A 2411-nucleotide genomic window follows, 5' to 3' on the forward strand; every position below is an offset into this window, starting at 1 on the left:
TGCTGTTGCAACTGCTGTTGTTGTTGATAGAGGGAGATGCTGCAAAGGATATATTGCAGTGTACGTACACCTGAATTCTCCTGGGGGCTGGGGTGTATGCGCAGGTGATGACGACGGGTTCGGGCGTCAATGGGTTTACTTTGGACCCTTCTCTCGGCACTTTCTTCCTTTCACACCCCAACATGCACTTTCCGGTGGGTAGCGGTAAACCCCAGTGTTTATTAGGGTTTAGGGTTTAGCTCTAGGGTTTAGGGTTTAGGGTTTATGTGTGGAATATGCTTCATTGCGTCTGCAGGAAAAGGCAAAAATATACAGCGTTAATGAAGGGAACTACAAAGCGTTCCCGGAGGGAGTCAAAAGCTTCATCGAAGAAGCCCACAACGGAACGGTAATTAGGGTTTAGGGTTTAGGGTTTAGGGTTTAGGGTTTGGGGTTTAGGGGTTAGGGTTTAGAGGTTTCAGCTTGGAAAACTAAGAATTAGTGCTTCGCGGGTTCGCAGCCTGTCGAGGGTTTAAACCCCTTTTTATCTCTCAGCAGTTTATCTTGGGGCAACACCACAACGGCAACGGCTGAGGGTTTAGGGTTTAGGGTTTAGGGTTTAGGGTTTGCGTGCAGAAGGGGCCGTTCTCTCTGCGCTATATCGGGAGTTTAGTTTCTGATTTCCACAGAAATTTGCTGCAGGGTGGCATCTATATGTACCCCCCAACAAAGAAAGGTGATGAACAGACGGGCAGCAGCAGCACTCTAAACCCTAAACCCTAAACCCTAAACCCTAGACTTTAAACCCTAGTGCTGACTAGGGGGGGTTTTGTGTATTCTGCTGCTACGGGCTGGTGTTGATTGTTGTTTGTTTTCTCTGTTCCGTTTGCATGATTCGTTGAGTAGGTGTTTGGGTTTGCTGTGTGTTGTTTAGGGTTTAGGGTTTAGGGTTTAGGGTTTGTGGTGTATGTGTATGTGTTGTGTATATTCAGATCCTAAGGGAAAGCTGCGTTTATTGTATGAGGCGAATCCTATGGCTCTGCTTGCAGAACAAGCCGGGGGAGAAGCAACAGATGGGTTTGATAGAATATTAGATATAATTCCCCAGGATTTGCATCAGCGGGTTCCTCTGTTTGTGGGTAGTTCATGTTTAGTTCAGCACGTTACTGAATTGATGAAAACACAGAGCCCGCAGTGTAGATTACACGCAGATACTCTAGCTCCATGAATTAAAAATATTTATAAATATTTATAAATTTATTTCTCTTTGTTTTCTACTCATTTATTTCATCATATTCTTTCTGCTGCTGCTGCTTTCTCTAACAAACGCAGCAGCAGCTGGGACGCCGCGAACACCACCTTTCTATGGCTGGTTGTATCGCCTAACTTGTGGTGTATATTGCAGTATATATATATATATATAAATAAAATGTAAATAAATAAATAAATATGTAAATATATAAATATAAATATATTTATATTTTTATATATTTATTTAAATATCATATACTTGGGTTTAAACAACTACAAAACCATTCAACTCAAATACATCTATCCGCGTCTACAAACATATCGCCGCTAAAACGAAACACAAAAACACAAACCCTAAACCCTTGAATTACAAACGAAAAACCTAAACCCTTGCATTCCAACAGCAAACCCTAAACCCTTGCATTACAACAGCAAACCCTAAACCCTTGAATTAGAACAGCAAACCCTAAACCCTTACATTACAAAAGAAAACCCTAAACCCTTGCATTACAACAGAAAACCCTAAACCCTTGAATTAGAACAGCAAACCCTAAACCCTTGAGATACAACAGGTTAAAGCAAGACAGTGTTATCATCATCCCGTAAAGGGAGAGTGGCGCGCGAGGTATTTAGTAGAAAAAAAGAAAAAAGTGAAAAGTTTTAGTCTGCGTAGACACTCCAACGATGTTGCTCTTGCTCTTGCTGAAATGTTTCTGGTGTATGTACACCTCACGGGGTCACCAGCAACAAACCCTTATGTAATACTAATAGTATTATAATATTATTATGTATTATAATAACAACAGCAGTAAGGGGCTGACGTCTAGTAATGATAATATAATAATGAATACTAAGAAAATATTAATTTTAATTTCAAAAACTAAAAATAATAATTACAGTGAAGGCGGACTGTATAGCGACGTTGATGAGTAACAATAACTAATATATAATAGTAATAAAAGAATAAACAAATAATAGTGGAAACAGAGACAACACATATTACATTCTGTCTGTACACCTGAGGAAGCAGAAACACATTCATTTGATTTCGACGCTAACAACCTAACTATATATTTTATCGTTTCTAGATGAAGATAAACGTAGATAGAACGAAGATATATATATATATATATATATATATATATATATATATATATATATATATATATATATATATATAT

The 2411-nt window shown here is 38.6% G+C and overlaps 1 protein-coding gene across 1 annotated transcript in view; it reads right to left on the minus strand.

Annotated features, from left to right (window-relative positions):
* Positions 1–184, minus strand: part of EMH_0065580 (uncharacterized protein) — a gene marked incomplete at both ends in the record, with an annotated part of 796 nt that extends 612 nt beyond the window's left edge. Inside the window, one exon of the mRNA XM_013498414.1 lies at positions 69–184. Within this exon, the coding sequence (XP_013353868.1) occupies positions 69–184 (116 nt within the window). The remainder of the gene's footprint in view (positions 1–68) is intronic.
* Between the last annotated feature and the right edge of the window lie 2227 nt (positions 185–2411).

Source organism: Eimeria mitis, genomic scaffold (genome assembly GCF_000499745.2).
Source record: "Eimeria mitis Houghton genomic scaffold, Emh_scaff3400, whole genome shotgun sequence".
Lineage (NCBI taxonomy): Eukaryota > Apicomplexa > Conoidasida > Eucoccidiorida > Eimeriidae > Eimeria > Eimeria mitis.